At 44.0% G+C, this 17,942-nt stretch overlaps 1 protein-coding gene across 8 annotated transcripts in view; it reads left to right on the top strand.

The window, feature by feature from the left end:
- Positions 1–3,554: 3,554 nt before the first annotated feature.
- Positions 3,555–17,942, top strand: part of LOC109482097 (genetic suppressor element 1-like) — a 30,350-nt gene continuing 15,962 nt past the window's right edge. Inside the window, exons 1-2 of one of the 8 annotated variants that reach the window (XM_019784761.1) lie at positions 3,555–3,689; positions 9,574–9,739. In XM_019784761.1, the coding sequence (XP_019640320.1) occupies positions 3,678–3,689; positions 9,574–9,739 (178 nt within the window). In that variant the 5' untranslated portion in view covers positions 3,555–3,677. Of the gene's footprint in view, positions 3,690–5,122; positions 5,358–8,278; positions 8,665–9,573; positions 9,740–14,360; positions 14,545–17,942 lie in introns of those variants that run through there. The other 7 variants (XM_019784765.1, XM_019784766.1, XM_019784768.1 and 4 more) reach the window with 7 other exon arrangements.

Genomic DNA, 17,942 nt, shown 5'->3' with positions numbered 1-17,942 from the left:
ACTGTCAAACGTTTCAAGTAGCATCCACTACTTTTTGTCAGTGGCTTAGAGCTTAGTGTTAATGTTGCCGCGAAATTTATGTTACAACACACAAACACAATACACACACAAGACCATGTAATGGTTATCACAAAGGTCAATCAACTTCATCCATAATCATGTATATGTACATACAGAATCCCTTTGCTAACTTAGAACTATGTTTTAAATTCTGATAAATGTCCAAGTAGGGGTTTTGAAATCTTGCAGATGTGGTGCCTGTATCTCAGATTTAACCCTTGACTGCTGAGTTATAGCTAAGTAACAAGTTGGAATGCGACTGTGGGAGGAATAGGGTTAAGGAAGGACATTATATATAATGTCCTTGGGTTAAGTAGGTAATAAATACATGTCATAATGTTACTTCATGGCTTGAAGGGTGTAAAAGATATACCTTGACACTAGTTGACAGTCTTGCTTTCCTATCTTGACAAATGTCAAAGAGCCAGAACATGAGCTACTAGTATCAGTCTTTTTAACACTTTTCAACCCACTTGTTTGTTGGCTTAAGAAAAATGCGGTGGCGTGAGGCCTGAGGTTTATATAAAGTACTTTTTGTGCCAAAGATCTCATTGCGTAGGCTGTAGGACCAAGACGGACATTGTGTTAAACCATCTGCTGCTGCCATTTGGTTCAAGTGGTCCTTTGTGTACTCCCAGCATTCCTCAGCAGATGTTACACTGTGTACTAATTGGGAGAGCAGCTGGGAGGTTTGGGGGACAAACCACTGTTGCTTTTGGGGTGGGTCTGAAAGATTTTGTCCCAAACATCGAGGGAAGAATATATTTCACCTATAGGTACCCCCTCCGTGAATTTCCTGCAGAAAGTTACAATTTAAAGTCACCCAGAGTGATTCCAGAGCAATAAAACTGAATTTTCAAAGTCAAGTTTCCATTCATTTTTAGTTAGATGCTTGCTACAACTAGATGCTGGCTTGAATTGAACGTAAAAATGCCCTAAGAAATGGCAGCAGTAAGTATCAACATCAGGCAGATTTCCTCGTCCAGAATAATTTTCCTTTTGCTGCACTGCCTTGGATACCTTTAAGAATCAAGAAATAAAATTGTCTTGAGCTAAAGACTAAAGTGAACATTATGAAGTGGTGAGTGGTGAGTATAGTCAGCTGCCAGGTGGTTCCAGTTATTTCCTGTGTCAGCCACATCACTTGGGAATGAAAGTTAGACCAAAGAGTTTGACTGACTCTGCTGATTTAAGCTGAAAGTGTTGAGCTTAGCTGTCAGTCTGGATTAAACTTGAGACTCTGGGGCAATATTTGTATCCTCCAAAAATAACTAGAGTGCACGGCCTCTCACACTTGCGAATTTTTAACCTACAACCTACTGAGGTATCCTTTCTACACCAAATTTATCACACTCCTGAATCGTTTTACCTTCAACTTGCTGAGTCAGGTGTTACTGTGTACCACTATTTAAACTGACAAAGTCTGTTGGGTCCAAAGACCTTTTGGCCCAGCGGTTAGTGTATTGCATTAGTAAACCGACTGCCTGGATCTGGCGTGGGTTCGATTCCCTACGTCCTGGGAACCAGGGTAGACTGTACTACTCACCTCTTGTTTCAGTGGTTCCCACACTGGCCTGTGAGTACATGTAATTGCAAAGTGTGCTGCACAGGGATATCGAACTCAGAGATTCTAGGACGAATCTAAAAAGAAAAGGGGGAATAGTGTAACAGTGGGGTTCAAGCACCACTAACTGACCCAATCCAACAGGTCTGGACCTTTTGGCCTAGTGGTTAGTGCATAACTCAGACTCAGAAAATTTGAAGTCTTTGACCATTTCTGAAAGTTGCTTAAAAGAGCCATCTAGCAGGAATATGGAAAACTGCATAGGCTAACATCCGTGGAGTTGATCACATGCTTTTCTCCCTAACCGTATGTATAAGGATGTGTATCATTTGCCTAACTGGCACTACATGTACCAGCAACATGCCTAACTTTTACCTGGCATTTAATATTATTAAGGTATTAGAAAAGAACTTCCTGAACAACTATAAAATAATAATGTGTTTTTATCTGTTCCTTTCAAGGTATTTGCTTGGTATTGACAGATTTCAGACATTTCATTTCATTTTTTGCTCAAGATTTTTATCAAATTATAACGATTCTTTTCTACCTACACATGATAGTGGCCATGGTGTTATATAGTCAGTCTGTGTTCTCAATTTTACGAAATGTAATTTCCTGATAATACATGAAGCCTGTTTTATTACTTTATCGAACATTACTTCAATCGAACCTGCACTGGATTCTCAAAGGAGTAAGAAAATGCACAAGGACAGGCCAAATAATTGCACATGAGGGGTAGCATAGAAATAATTACATTAGATGGCAGCTTTACCAATATGCATGAGACTGTGGAGGGCATGTGTACATGTGTAGAATTCAAAGTATATGAGCTTGTTGGAATGGCATGGTTCACTGGCTAAAACTAGTATTGTAAGAGTAAAGCCTTCATTGTGAAATCTACTTGGACATGAAGGTTTAACAAATGACTAAATACTAGTACTCTAGTATGGTACGGCAAATGATAGACTCTTCATTTTCATTTCTTCACATTTTCTTATTTTCCTTTGGATATAGTTGCTCCTTTTGCAGCTGCTTTGTATAATTTACAGTATGAGTATGGTCTAGTTTTTTTTTTTTTGAAACAGAAATTCATGCACTTGCAGATGTCATCCTTATAATCAAATCAACTTGGCCTAAGTGACAATACGGGAAAATATTAGAATTTTAATAAAAGTCAAGTCCTTTAGATTAATGGGATTAAGTCTGCCATCTTATATTGTGTTGTCATTGCACATAGTGCATTGCAGCACAAGTGACAGTTACATATGTACTACCATTGTGATCCTATGTTTTATTACCATAAGTAATTTTAATATAGGTAACTCCTCTTACCGTAAATCACTATATTTGCGATAGCAAAATTTCGCAGTCTGAGAAAAATGGACATGTTCGGCAGATGCAAAAGGAAGGAAGAAAGCAAATTATTTGTTGGCAGTAATTATAAAATGCAAAAATGCAAATAAGTACATGTACTGCAAATATACAGTGATTTACGGTATACCAGGTAGAACATGCCTAACTGTACCACCCACACCACAATGGGCCATCTAATCTTCCGGGACATGGCTGGTCAAAGGTCAGACCATCAGGGTGTGAAATTTGTTTTTGTTGGGGAGCCAGTAGCACCTGCTGGGGCCAGGCACACTGACTCCCTGTGTGCCTGGGGCATTGTGGGCCGGGATCCACCCAAACTGGATAATTAGACTGCACGGAAAAGGGTCGACCCGAACACCACAACCTAGGAACTACCACTTCCCTTTGTGGTGTGTGAAAGAAAGGAAATAATTAGCAGCTATCAAGACCCTTCTCTTTTCCGCCCTCCCACACAACACGGACATTTGTTTCGTTTTAGATTCTGAGACGAGGATTTGTTTTGTCTGTAATCGGTCAGACTGCGTGTTGTAACCGTTCCCTCCGAGAGTGGTACATCCGGAGATAAACACTAGGTCTGTAGCCTAAGGCCTGTGTCGTTCGTATTTTTGCCATGGCCCCTCGCATGAGAGGTCAGAGGCTCAGGCAACGCAGGGGTAGAATTTAACAACACTGGGCCCAGATGGCATCAAAGGTAGGTCAGAGGGGTTAAACATCCACACTGGCAGCACTCGCAAAGGCCTGGGAGAAACTGCAGGGATGGTATCTTGGCACGAGACAGTGGTTTGAACCCAGAAATAGAAACAATGTAGGGGCAGACAACTAACATACTTTTGGTACCAGGGTGGGGGTGGGGGGCAGGAAGAGAAGGACTTGATAGCGTTCTTATGTAACAATACGTAAGTCCCACTTTACACACCTTTGTTTTTGCTGTCAAGCTTGACATTGATTGGCTAATGTGTTTGGGACCTGTCAGTGTCAGTACAGTGTAACTGATTGCATGTGGACTCACCTGTTTTTCTGTGCATACCAAACAATGACATGATCATGCCATACAGTAACACAACACAATAGTTTATCTATACTGCAGTATATGCTATATGTTATAGGTACTGTGTGGTTTAATAAGTCTGGTTAAACAGTAGAAGTTAGGACCCTTTTTCCGAACTATGTCTACTATGTCTATGCGGTAACTCAGTATCCCTAAGATATCAGGCTGTTAGGGCCAAGGAAAAAATGTTGTGTTTTTTCTGGTCACCTGACTGACCCTAGCAAAACCCCACCAAACCTAGCCAACTGCTGGTAAGGCTATCAAATTTTTGAACCCGAAAAGTCATTTAATGAATTTTCAGAAGTAATTTTTTCTTCAATAATTCTTGTGAAATATTTGTCCACGAGCAAACAGGTGGACGGGTACTTGAGAGTTGAGACAGCCCCGGGGCAAATTGTAAACTTTATTTGTTGGATCATTTGAACCAAAATCTAAATAAAAAACTTTTAGAAATCCCTACCAACCCTAGCTTTTTAGGACTGAAACCAGAAACACAAGATTAATTTCCCCAGGCCTAGGCTAATCCTCCTTCCTGTACAGATGCCACTTTTCCTGCTTTCACTCTTTACTAGGGAATTGGAAACCCCTCACAGATAAAGGACAGTGCCCTATACAAACACGACTTGTGTCACAAGGCATGAAATAGAAAGTGTCCCCCTCTGTTCACAAAGAGCTTTTGTCCAAACTTTGACCCCGTAACCTCACCAGGTGGGCCCTACGCAACAGGTACTGCTATATACATGTAGAGACCTCTGTACTTCTTGGTTTATTAATTGGATCATTCATTCATGTGTGACATAAATGATTACAGGACTTCATGTTCCTCTCTGCTGTTTCTCCCACAAGGGATTTGACTTCAAAGAATGCTGGGCCGAAGTTAAATAATTTAGAATTCTTCTAGTATGGTTTTGAAATAGCCCTTTTGCCAGCTGGTCAGAATACAGTGGGCTCTTGTAACAAAGAACCAATCAAATTTTACATGACAGAAGGTTAGGCGTTTGTCTATTTATGGTGACCTAAACCAGATTGACTCACTTGCAAATGAGAGGTGATGAGTGTGGATTTCATCATGCTGCACCCCTATTCAGGAGTGGTCCGACCCAGATGCACATTACCATCACAATTAGCGGCATGTTTTATTTACAGCCAACAGGGGCTGCCATGTGTTCCTTTGTTCCCAGCTTGGTTTTTGCATGCATTTGTCCAGTGATTTCATTGTCAGTTTGAGTCAAGCTTCCTGGAGTGTGGCTGTGTGCCGGGCCCCTAAAGCAAACCAAGCAGCCCTGCATTGTGAGAAGAACAGACCTCAGAGTAAGTGCTTTAGAACTTGGTTCTTTCCAATATCTTAGACAGAAGCTGGTGTGTAGTGAGAGTGTGCTTAGATCCCAGGTTTACTTACGTGTGATAAACTAGATGACCAGACCCGTACAGTGGCTTGCGTGATATGCCTACCTAACTGTCTGCCTGAGGGCTGTCTGTTGTGTGTATAAGTATTACAAGGGGCAAGAACCTTCCTGTGGTTTTTGTAGGTCAGATTTCCGGCATAATGTTGCCAGGAATTCCTCGGCTTGTATCCTGGAGGAGGGTACAGTGTAGTTGTTGGTATCTGGGTCCCACTGTCTGTGGGTAGGGCCCAGATTGTCCCTTGGCCCGTGCCTCCACAAATCTTCTTTGTGTGTGGGAGTCTGTTGATATGCATGGCAGGGCGGACAATGGCAGCTGCACCTTTGTATTTATCCGGGGTGTCATGTCAGCGTGCCCCGAACACTTCCCCCAGCTGTAAATGTGCCGAGATGTTATCCCCATCCCTGTGATCTACTGTCATCGTCTCGCCAAAACCCCTGTTGTGTAGAAATCTGCAGATTTGTTTGCTCTTGATCTACGTCCTGAATATGTATACAGCGTGACCTCTGCCGGGGAGATGAGTAAAATTAGCATGACGTCAGCTGGCCCCCTTCCCACATAGGGCTATGACATCATTAGGATTCTAACGGGCCCTCCCCCTGAAAGCAGTGTTTGTAATCCCCTCCAGAGTGAAAAGGTACAGAACTTTTATCTCCTTTATTGTCCGTAATGACAGCTTAATCTCTTCTGCGCTCGTCTTTTGGACCAATATATTGGGGTGGACAGGTGTAAGTCTGGATACGGTTATATGTCATACAGCTCACTTTGACATCAGTCTTTTGGCATGGCAGGGATTGGGATGGGATAAGATTTGTGCATGTTTTTGTTCCACAGCACTGTTTTAATGTTTTCGCACACCCCTAGCATACCAAATGGAGTCGCCCTCCCACCTACTAAGTATATCAACAGTGTGGTGTGTTGCCCTTTGGGAGCCTGGCGCCATCCATAATCTCCTACCCACCAAAGGGTGATACATGCGGAATGGATGGCAGTCCCCTAGGGTGGGACGCTACAGCTGCTGCAGGGGCAAGTTCACTGTCCATAATTGGCTAATAAGAACTAAGCCGACCTTCCGGCGCAGTGCCATATGAGAGGGACATGTTGATAGGCTATTATCACTGCCCCAGTTTGGGAAAACGGGTTTCCCTTAATGACGATTCACCGCTAGACTGTATTCCGTCTCAATTGAATCAGACAGGAACAGATGAGTCGGAATCTTCTAGTAAAAACGAATGCCGGCAGTAAAATGAAATGTACCCAGACTGAGAAATAGACAGAAATTTGAATGCTGTCAAAATTTAGTTGCATGGATTTTGTGAAACGTTACGCATGTTTCGATTTTACATGGACGTGTCAAGCTAGTTTTGATATCGTAATTTCTATAAATCATTTCCTACTGATCTGGATCGAAGGGTTTTCTACTTGTCAATTTACATCTGTATGTGATGCTACCACGGAGAATCAACAGACCACAAATTACACAGCGCTTTTTCAATTCATCTCACATAAATAATGCATGAAATCAGGCCGGTGTCGGGCTGCAATCTGCATTTCTGGTAGTCCATGTCGCCAGCCAGGCAGAACATAATCAATATTGAAATCAAAACGGACAATATTCACACCACGGAATGCGCAAACAGGGTCAAATGCTGCTGTACAAAATTGTATCATATCAAGATTCAAACTAACCGTAGTATGTAGTGCCAAAACCAATCAGTTGTATATGGCGAAAATAGAAATATCACATGCCTTCCAAAATGTATGCATTCTCGTACAGTATCGGTAAAACTGTTCTTTTTTGTTGTTGTAACAGCATCAGTTCAAACTGGTCATTCTGTTGGACAAATATTTCTGAAAGGGTTCCTGTATTTTTTTCTATGTCAGTACTGGTAGTATTAGACCTTCGATATTTTTAATGCCACAATTTAGTCTTCTATTATTCAACTTGTACAACTTCTCCAGACAAAATTTTCATACCTGTAATTGTTTTAGACTTGTCAAACACAGACTGACATGTTTTCCAGGCAACATGTACATCTCAAGCAATTGTGAAATTAACAATGACATGTTTTCACAGGTCTACAAGTACCATACATCTGCATACAAAATGTATTGTTTTCTTAACAATCATGCAAATATGTAATTGCATGTATGCATAGTTCACCCACTCACACCACAACTCCAAAAACTCCTTTGCATTTCTGTACTTGAGATAACCAGATTCTAAAACAACATCTTCTGTTTACTGTAAGCTATTAGCTATTACATGTACATGATTCTCATCCTTATAAATTATAGGTGTATATGAGGAAAATTATATGTGTGCTCAATTAACACAGAGCATGCATTCTGTTATCCTTTATAGACTTGGCATTTTCTGCAAGGATTTGATGAGTATATTGTGCATACTTTGGTTAGGGTGCCACTAATTACTGTGTCTAGCAAGTGAACAATAGAACACCTGGTATTAGTTTGGGACAGTTATGCTTTAATGGACTAACACAAAGGCCTGTTACAAAGAGAATATCACGAAGATCATAAAAAGGCTAAGCCTATCAGATCTAGAGCTGTCGCTTTCCTGTCAAAATTAACTGTAAAATTCTCCAGGTGGCAAGAAAAAATCTTTGTGGGCCACATTTTCAATCCCAGCTTGTATTGTTCTTGTCGTTGTTTCTCTATTGTTCTCTCACATGAGTACGCACACGCAAGATAAGTCCTTGGGCTGATGTAGAAGTGTACAAAAGACCTGCGTATTCCTTTGTCTTTCTGTTTTGATAGTGAAAGTCCCTATGCAAATGACAAAGCGAGTGTTTCGCACCCTTATGATAGTTACCGTCAATGGCACTTCTTGTGTGGGTCCCAAATCATGGACACTGATAAGGTGTGAATAAGAATCTAAATGTGTGAAGAACCATTGAGCACAGATTATCTCCCAGAGCATGCTAATTGTATTCTAATTGAAAGAGGTTGCATTTTCCCAGCTCTGGTGGTGCTATAGGGGAGATCATTAAGAATTTATTGTGTCGGCAATCAGTCATGCGCCGGCAACAAATGAAGTGAGACGTGAAAGTACTCGGGTGTGACGAAGGGGGGACCGGCAATCAATAGGTCACAACAACTCACCAGAATTACTCATTCTGGGACGTGTTAACCTTGACCACCGCGGCTATCATTCTCCACCGCCGTCCTCTGCTTTACGTGTTAGGAAAATAAGGTAGATCATTTGCACGTCTTTCTGACATCGGAAAATGAACATGTAATGGCTGTAATTTCGATTTCATGATTTCTCGCATCATCTATATGTAGATGTGGCAATTTTGAAGCCAAGGTTTCTCTAAGTGAAGGTAAATTGGAATCGCATGTTTTATTGCATAGTTTTCGTGCTACAGCTTGCTTGGGGGAATGCTTTGCAAGAATGTGAATTAGGCCGAGGATGTATCGTGAATGCACAAAACGTGTGGCGGCAGACTTACGGAAGGATTGCTTATAAATAATGCAAGAGATTCGGGGTGCGTTGGTGGCTATCATCCGTAAATGGGCTATCCTGACCGATGTAGTGGTATAATTGTGTCGCTATGATGTGTTAACAGATCCCAGCTTCTGATATGCTGTGTTGAGGCATTGCGTCTTGTGTGTGTGTGATGGTTTTAGATATACATTGTAACTGATACATATTGGAAATTCTTATAGCTAGCAAATGTATATTTACATCATTTGGTAGACTAATTATCCACCTGTCTATCACTACCTGTCTATACAAGTTAGTGTAAATAACAATGCTTTTCGTTGGACTCTAGTCTGCTAAACATTTTCTCGTTTACAGATAAAAAGTCTAATATTTCGTAATCATTGATAATGGGGATGATTTGGGGGTGTACTGTAGTTTTAAAATTGTATAATTTGATAATCTATGTGAATTCCATTTTTTTAATAAGAATTGATATGTGCTTGAAAATATTGATAATTAATGCAAAACATTTTCACCTGTTTGATCAACATCAATATTATCGTTGTTCTTACATGTATTAGTCAGCACGTTTTTCCCTATTTTCACACAGTTCTTCGTAAATCCCTACAGGTCTACACTGTCTCTAGATAACGATCGTTGTGGTTTGTTTCGCAGAAGTTGCAGCTTTCGTCATCTCGGAGGAAGGCTGAGGCGGTGATTGTGATTGATGGTAGCGACAGTGAGACGGAGTCAGCACGGAGTTCTGGTAGCCGCGGGACCGCCGCGCCGACGCATGTCTCCTCTCCTGGGTCACCGGCAGGAGGGGGTGCGTCCGACACAGGTGAGGCCAGGCACAACCATTTAGAGAAGTCTTGGAGGGGTGATCAGCCTGTGTCACACATTCACGAGTTTGGCCTCCCGAATTCTAGCCAAATGCCCCCCAACTATGGTTAGGAGTAGGTTGGTGCGAAGTCGGCTGGTGTTCAGCGAATTTGGCTACTATTCGGCTGTGCCAGCGGAATGTTTCAAAATGTTAAAGATATTCAGTAGTGGGTTGAAAAGTTTGGACTATATTTGGGAGCAAATTAGCAGTGTTCTTAGCACGTTTGGGGTCAAGTTTGACACAAATTTAACTCAAATTCATTTCAATTTCTATAGAAAGGTAAGCACAGCCTAAATCTGGTCAGACTGCTCTTAAACATCAGCCAAAACTGGTCGGCCGGTGTTTGGGAACAATTCGGGGAAAGTCACGAATGTTTTTGATCCAACACAAGAATATACTTCATCAGCTGCTGTGATTGCTTGCATGTAGGCCATATGTCACTAGTGTATTCCCACAAGCGATCTATTTCCTTGTTAACCCTGCACCTTTTCAAATTTGGATAGTGGTGCTACTACACTTTCATGTATCCATGGTTCCGGATAAACATTATAGAGTTCACCAAATTGGTAGCAGTTTTTCTTTCTGTCATTGAATAATTGACTGTAACAATTTCTGTGTTCCATGCTTATCACTCTTACATGTTTCTTGATAAGTTTGTAATTTAGTGTAGTGCCATTGTTACAACTTACGGATTTATCCGTTAATATTAAATTTAAGGTATGCGAGTCTACAAGTCATTAAGCATTTGTCGAAACAGGACCCATTTCCCGGTGAGAGATTGTTGTTATAGACTGATCCTGACCTTGACACTCGTGTTGTTTGTGTAGCTGAGAGTGGCAGCAGAGCTATGTGCTGTCAGTCAAAAGAAAGGTCTTAAGTTCAACTCACCTCCTGTGTAACTTCAGTCACTCTAGTCATGTTTTCTCTTCAGCTTAGAAAAACGATAGGAATGTGATAAGGTTTTCTGTGGTTAATGATTGCTAATCAACCGGGTTTGTGGTGTATTTGTGTTAAAAGATATAGTACAGTGGTGCCATACCCAAATACATGTACATTGTAATCGCAGATATTGAGATGTTGTATGGAATATAGACATGGAAACAGGCTAGGACAAAAGCAGGGAAAATGCTTTTGTCACTGTATTACTTTGCTGGAATGTCAAATTGGTCTTGGAGTACATCTTGTCGCACAGGGCTTGAGCATTCAAGTGAGCCGCCATTGTCTCAGGTATCGGCTTAGCCAGCAGCTGATACAACGGAGAGTGGCACCCCACTTTCTCTCGGGATGCACCACCTAGCAGAATCGGGTAAAACTGCAGTCAGGGGATTGCTTATATTGCAGGAGCCCAAGCGTGACTGTGTTATTTGCCGTTTAGGAAGGGAACAGTTTATAACCATTACACTTGCCACCCCAGCCCACACATGCCCCACAAGGAATTGACGCATTCTATCCTACTGACGCTCGAAGGGCTGGCAAACCTAACCTACGCAGTATTTATCTCTCCCCTCAAGTGGATTTAATGACACCGCTTTCTGCGCAAGTTTTGCCCTACCTTTAACCCTTTGGGATAAGTATGTGTTCAAGTTTGCATCTTTTTTTGCCAAGTTACGTCCCATGGAGCGTGAGGTCATTACTCGCGATTGGGTCAATAAGCAAGAGGAAGGAAAGGAAACAGATGGATGCTTCACGTTGTATTTCTCCAAATGCATGCCCAGAGCTATTTGCATAACATTATCCTGGGCCGGGGAAGTGCCCACACGTATCTACTCCCATCTCAGAAAAGCACTTTAAGGGTGTCCGATCAGGTCGGACTTTCCTTCCATAAAGCAAGGTTACTTTCCCTTTTTAGGGTCTTGGAGCCATTTAGTCGGTCCTGATTTATCTGTGCGAGTCAGCCGCAGGTAATATCGGACACAAAGAGCGCCGTTCCAGGTTGATTTGTGGGTCTGTGGAAGTGATGCTGCGTTCTGGTATGATGGCTGGGCAGATGATACATAGTGATGGTGCGGTGCGCGTCGATCGATGGTATTGTTTCTTTTTTAGTTCATCCTGGGAAATTGACCCAGCGGAAAATGTGTTGGGAGGAATTTAATCCCCTCTTTTATGGTGACTTTTGTGACCCGTTATCTTTCATTTGCTATTGTTCTAGTGTTATTTCATGTATTGGTAGAAACCCAAAGCATTGTAATGTGTGATATGTACAATTTATGCCAAAGGTTAGTGGTTAACTTACAGAATACTAAAACTACTATTGCACATGTGAAAAATAAAAGTGAGCTCAGCGTCAGATATCAAGAAACATGAAAACAACTAACCACAAAAGAATCTTTTTGCTTTGTTATGATATAATAGAATACAAAAATGACTTCTTGAAATGTTGAGGTCTAATGCCCTTTGAAGGCTGATCAAGTTGGCATTCCTTAATTAACTGTCATACCACTGCCATGGTCGTCCAGGGAGACAGCACCGTACAGCTGCCACAAACAGAGACGTTTTTGTCACTCCGCGCTTCTGAGCAGCTTTTATCGTATTGACCCCGACCTGGCTCGAAAAAGGTGGTGAACAGCGGCACGCAAGTTGGTATTCATGGGGTAAGTGCACTTAGCGATCGCCGCGCAACCCCACAAATATGCCTCACACTGGGCACTTCCACATCAATAAAAGCCATGGTCACCTCACGGTTAATCAGTCGTGTTTCTCAGAATCTGTATTGGCTATTACCAGGGAACGTTTTTGCCGTTTTAGCTCTTTCCGACATGTCATTCAGTCCCTGGCCTTAATCTGTTAACAGTGCCGGTCGGTAAGGGTGGCAGGGGAAAGATTTACTACGTTTACTGCCAGCAATAGCCACAAGTGGTGTTCTATAACCTTGGTGATGGGCATCAGCTTGATTGGGAAAGGCCCCAGCAGACGCAGTCATGTGGAAGCAATAGCACCAGGAAGTGTTCCTCAGCGGGGAATTAAAACGAGGAGAGGCCCCGCCGTTATCTCTTCTCCGTCATTTACCTGAGTGCCTGCCTCCTGTCGGAAAGGGAAAGTAATTGAGGCGCATTAGGTTAAATACAGTCCAAGGGGAGGTAGCGGGTTTGACGATGTGAAAAATGGCAGCTTGTATGTGCAAGCTACGTGCTACAGCGGCACCTGCCAGGCAAGTTGCCTTGGCCCCTGCTGTTAAAAGGTGATGTCTTCAGTTGACAGGGCACAGCGGGGAGCAAATGCTGAGGGCATGTCACCAGGGGCCAGGGCCGCAAAATCCCACATCACCAGGCCTGCCTCTCTAGATCTGGCAATTAGGGAACAGCGTGTGAGAGACAGGGGTAACCTTTTCAACTGTCAATAGGTCAGCCTGGAGCCCTGGCCTGGTGGATGTTATAGTTGTGATGGGATGGCTAGATGTGGTTATCAGAACCCACCAAGCATTCTTCACTGGAGCGAGCACTGATCGGAAAGATGGCACTACCACTTTGCCCGACACAGGGGTGGGATTTTTAGAGTGGCATGTTACCCCGACATTGTACTCCAGGTTAGGCCTAACCAGCTTTCAATCCGGTAATAGATTTTTATGCCCACAGGGAATAAATTAGATCAGGTTGGCTGGTGCCAATCTGCGATTATGGCAGTCATTATCCTTCCAGTAATGCAAATTTCTCCTGATTATTGGTTCGGTTGTGGCGGCTTTGACGGTGTACATGGTGTGTCAGCAGATGAGTCGGTTGATGCACTTCATGCATTTATTAATATTAATAATCATTTTTCAGGCATGGAAAGGGCAGGTCAGCTCCATTTAGCCAGGGAAAATTGCATGGACGATAAATCATATGTCTATGATAATGCCCGGATTGATGGCACGGGGCAGGCTCGGTTTTTGCGTTATCTTTCCAGCGCTGCAAACGCTGCGGGGCGCGCGATACGTCTGCCCCGGGAAGGATGCTTCCTTACGCCATCGCTTTTAATGCCTACTTACAGCCGAGTGATCAATGGATTATGTGAGACGTGGTATAATGGAAGGCAAATGTTCCGGGCGGCAACGCAAGCAAGCCACGCGTCATGTCTTATTTCATAAAGAATACCTATTGTGTGCTACAGAGAGCTTACCGTCTGATCTCTGGTTCAACTGGCAAGAAAAGCAGGGGCACCACATTGTAGATTTCAGATAAAATTGTATTGAATGTTCCCTGGCACAGTACATATACCGGGGGTAGTACTTTCTATCATGGCATGATTTCATTGGTGCAGCCATTATGCAGAGTGATTGGTGTAATGTGCCAATTGATGTTGATTATCCCCAGGGAAATGAAACATCTGCCTGTTTGTTTTGCCGAGTTATGATAGGCTGCGCCACTTTTTCCACGGGGGTGGGCTTGGCCCAGGGGTTTCTGTGGGTTCTCGTTGTTATTCCAAGCCTTACCGAAAATCAACAAAGGAGGTGGCTTGGCAAGCGGGATGAGGGATTATTTGAGATTTGTGCCCCTGGTGTAGCCGGCACCTAGGTGATATTTGCTGTGCCAACAATGGGCCCGGCTCCCCCACAAGTCAAGTGACCCCGTCCAGTAACCTCCGGCAGTCGACAGGTCCCATTAAACCTCTATTTGTTGGTCGAGCAATCAAAGTTGATATATGCGGGTGAAAAGTTGCGCGGTTCATTGTGATACGAGGGCCACACGCCGATGGGAGGACGGCCATGGCAGGGCACAACGGCAGCTTCTTCCTCCCAGACATGACCTTCAGCCTGTTTAACCTGCATCCCTACCCGCCGCTAAACGGTGAGATTTTCTTGTCGCATTTGTGGTCGATGTGGACATGTTTGCCCCAGCCTGAGGGTGACCCCTGAGAGGGACCTTTTGTTTGGTGTGCCTGCGAGCCACTGGGGCAGCCGGCATTGTTAACACTAAAGGGCCACGTCCTTTGTGTAAAATTACCTGGACAAAAGTCAGTCGTGACGCACGTTGTAATCAACCTCCTCGGAACAAGTGTTGGGGTTCTGTTCTCCCCAAATCCATTTGTCGATTTATCTACCGTTCTTGCCCCCACCAAAGGACCTACCGCGGCCGGCGGTATACAAATTGGCCAGGTTGTACGGTGTAATAATTGATCGTGAAATATTTGCCTTATTTGTTTAATGCGTCTGGCCGTATGCTTTGACATTAACCACCCAAGGTGGGAGAATGGTAGCAGGATATGGTAGTTAGCGCGGGAGCCATGTTGAAGGGAGAGGTAAATTTTGTGCCCTAAATACCTCCTGTGGTGTCAGCTTACCTTCAAGGTGATGTCTTTCTGAGGTCAAGCACTGAATATTTATTTCCCCAACCCTGTCACCTTAGATGTCTTTCACAGTCTGTTCCTCCCGTCTGACATAGGTATGCTCAATTATTAGCCCCGAATTCATTTGTCCTGGAGTCATTTCCATAATTCAATAATATGGGGATTGAATTGGGGAGGGACGAAGCAACAGTTCCCAGGCCCATGATGGGAAATCAATGGCTTGCTGCATGAACGAGGGCTAATAGGCTTTCTCACCAATGGTTTTAACTCCCTGCTGCTGCCCAAGACTGTTCCAGCTCCAGTCTCCGTATGTATTATCTAATGCCACGCATGAGGAGTCACCGCCGCCCCATTACCAGGTAACTGAGACAACTTTCACAGTAAACGTGGCCTGAATGCAGGGGAAAAACATTGGTGTCCGTTACCCTGACCCTGTTTTCTGAAACAGGAATTCTCCGACACTTCTCCATGACTCCTTTTGTGTTGGTTATGAAATATTAAAGAGATTGGTTTTAGGTGTACAGGTGTTTTGCTTGTGACCCTTCCGCCGTAAATGTCAGGCGGGCACGAGGGATTGGGTTCTGGCTTTAAGCCTGGCTAATGGAGCATGATGGAAATGAGTATTTCTGTAAAGCCAGCTTGTCTTCAAGTATGTTCTCCCAGCGTTTCGGGCCAGCAGTTCACAGGAAAACAGGAAGGGCTGTGACATTGGAGGTGGTTAGGGGTGAAATCCCATACCAGTTGAACCCGGTTACAAGGGGCCGGTTTTGTTTTCCCCAAACATACCACGCTTTGGGAAAAGACTGACAGGTCTCCCCATGTTTCTCCTGGTATATCAACCCTGCGGGCAATCAATGTTCTGAAATTGATTGCGCCATATTGATCAGAGGGGGGGGGGGATCAGTCGACAACTCCCTTCCAATTATGGCTCTAGACGAACCTGTGGCTTTTACCACCTCCCGGGGGAATCGCGAAATGATAATCAATAAAATTAGGAGGCATCTGACGACCGAGGTTGGCCGAATTACACCGGACGTGGAAGGGACGGAAGGTTTAGGGGCTGTGCAGGTTTGCGTGGGAGATTGTCAGGGATCAGTAGTCATCTGCATGCCTGCCACACTCTCCCTGTTGATTTAACCCTGCCCGTTTGTATGGGCCGATACCTCTCAACAAGCCTGCATCATTGATCAAACAATGGCAGATGTTCCAACAAAGTGTTCTCAAGCCCGCCACCACGGATTAACTGACGATATGTCACTGATTTTTCAGGGGAGGGAAGGTTCTAGGTTGGTGTGTGAAACCACCGGCTGGTTTGTGTCAGTCGGGAGTGATGTCATGAGCTGGTAAAACACATTCTTCAGATAACATTGGGTAGAGAGCTGATCCATGGTGTTACCTTGGACTAACCCATTTATCATCTCTGGTGGGTATCCTGGCATGACAATAAACCCCTCTGAAAGCAAATTCATTAGTTCTGTTAGAGCAGAAATGTTAGATTGCGTCATTAAAAATTCATGGTTGCTGTTGGTTTTGGGGGTGACGGAGAGCTTCTATTTTCGTGTCTGGCTTGTTAGTGGCAATTAAAGCTCTCAAAAGGATTAAGGTCATGGAGTTTATTACTGGCCCCTTGTGGTCCGCTGAACAGGTGTGGGGAAGTCAGCTATCAGAGGTCAACATGAAAGGACCACACTAGGTACACAGCAGTGTGTTGGTAGGGGGCGGTCAAGCCTGTATTTGATGTGGTTAGCGGCCCAGAGGAGGATGTTGACAACTGTCTCAATGGCACTGTGAAACACGCCAGAGGTCGGCGGGGTCAGAGGTTACCCGGGAGACCTTCGTCTGGTGCCTTGTTGCCATGAAGGGAAAGCATTTTGTCCTGTTTGTTTTTGTAGCGTCGGACATTTCGGGCAGCTGGTCCTTCAGCGTGAGCCTTTGATTGGTGCGAGAGTACTTAGCCGCCAGCTGGATCAATTGTATCCACTCCCCGACCTAACCCAGCGCCCATATCAGCCATTAATTGCGGGATTCTATTGCGCAGTAGGTCAACCGGGGCCTTAGCATGCCTCAAACATCTCAAGTAACTGGCTGGGCCCAGACACTTCCCAGGCTGGCATTTATACCCTGCCAAGAAATGGTGTGTAATCACGCCACTCGTATTTTGCTAGCCTGGTAGGCGAGGATTTCCTCCCGAGCGGATGTGTGCCCTGCAATTGCACTTACACAAGGGCACGACGTAGGGTTGTGTTCCAGTTAAGCCAAGCCATAGTTCTCACCAGGCTGTTTGAGCGTAGGGGCCCCCTACGCTGTGATTTTGACCCCCTACGCTGTGATTTAGCCCCCTACACTGTGTTTCAACCAGTGTAGGGGTGGTTTTTGGGGGCAGAAGCTTCATTAATCTTTAAAAAAAATGAAGATATAACTTAAGAATGAAGCTATAACAGAGGGAAAACAAAATCTGTCCCCCAATAAACAATAAATAGTGTCTTAAGTGGTTAATATGAGTTACAAAATTTTGGGGGGGAGAATATCACTATTTATCAGGCCCATGTTTTGGGGACTCGGTGCGTGACTCGCGCCGCAGAAAGTTGCCCTTCTATACCTGACCCCTACGCTGTGAAAAAATCCTAGTGAGAACCCTGCAAGCTTAGACAAGCCAAGGTCTGAAAGCGATAAAGTACGGTACAGTAGTGCTCCGGTGGTGTTCGCTGCTTGCCGAGAGGCCCCGTTGAAGAGGTTTTCTTGGTGTGATAGTGCTAGGCAAACATCACCCCCTGCTCCTGGCAACTAATAGTTAGGAAACAGGTGGTTCGTCTGGCGCCACATAAACAAGACAAATTGGCTTTGTACAGCAGGGTGCTCTTATGTGATTTGGGTGAATAAACAGTGGGGTAAAATATTT

This window comes from Branchiostoma belcheri, unplaced genomic scaffold (genome assembly GCF_001625305.1).
Source record: "Branchiostoma belcheri isolate BF01 breed outbred unplaced genomic scaffold, Haploidv18h27 scaffold59, whole genome shotgun sequence".
Lineage (NCBI taxonomy): Eukaryota > Metazoa > Chordata > Leptocardii > Amphioxiformes > Branchiostomatidae > Branchiostoma > Branchiostoma belcheri.
Note: the sequence above shows the minus strand (reverse complement) of the source record. Positions and strands in the feature narration are given on the sequence as shown.